General features: G+C 50.4%; 1 protein-coding gene across 1 annotated transcript; it reads right to left on the bottom strand.

Annotated features, from left to right (window-relative positions):
• Positions 1 to 215: 215 nt before the first annotated feature.
• On the bottom strand, positions 216 to 470 carry LACBIDRAFT_303403 (uncharacterized protein; the record flags this gene model as incomplete). The annotated part of the gene is made up of 1 exon (XM_001890956.1): positions 216 to 470. One exon carries the CDS (start codon positions 468 to 470, stop codon positions 216 to 218), a length of 255 nt encoding a protein of 84 aa, XP_001890991.1.
• Positions 471 to 526: the final 56 nt, after the last annotated feature.

The following is a 526-nucleotide window of genomic DNA, read 5'->3' as shown; positions in this document are numbered from 1 at the left end:
TCCCAGCCCCCAAGTTAGCCCATGAGGAGATACCTCAAGGCAGGATGGAATCAAGATGGAGCATGGAGCAACGTTCACAGACGTTGACGTGGAAGTTGGGAAAGCTGGGTGTGACGGATCACTTGTTCAACTTGGTCGGAGTCTGAAACGAGTGATGGTGACATGTCAACACGTCTTGGCCCTCCTTCCTCTTCCTTTCCATCATAGGACCCCAGTCAATAGCAGAAACGGTCTGGTCCTGATCCGGACAAAAAATTTGGATTTTTGCAAATCGGCCGGGAGCCAGTCCGGACAGAAAGTGACCAAACGTTGAAACTAGCCAGAACCCCAGCCCGGACAGGATTGCTCAGGGCACATACACCCTCAGGCAGCAATCCGGACAGAAGGTCTCTTAGCTGAGTCGTGAAGCGCACGATATGGCGTGTGCCACTCTTCCCTGAGAATGGGTGTTCGATCCTTGCACTAAACATTTTGTGCACTGTCCTTACTTTTCACGTGTTTTTGTAGTTGTTAAACTTATGCTCAA

Source organism: Laccaria bicolor, genomic scaffold (genome assembly GCF_000143565.1).
Source record: "Laccaria bicolor S238N-H82 LACBIscaffold_245 genomic scaffold, whole genome shotgun sequence".
In the NCBI taxonomy this organism is placed as follows: domain Eukaryota; kingdom Fungi; phylum Basidiomycota; class Agaricomycetes; order Agaricales; family Hydnangiaceae; genus Laccaria; species Laccaria bicolor.
The sequence above is the reverse complement of the archived record's forward strand: the minus strand, read 5'-3'. Positions and strand labels throughout refer to the sequence as shown.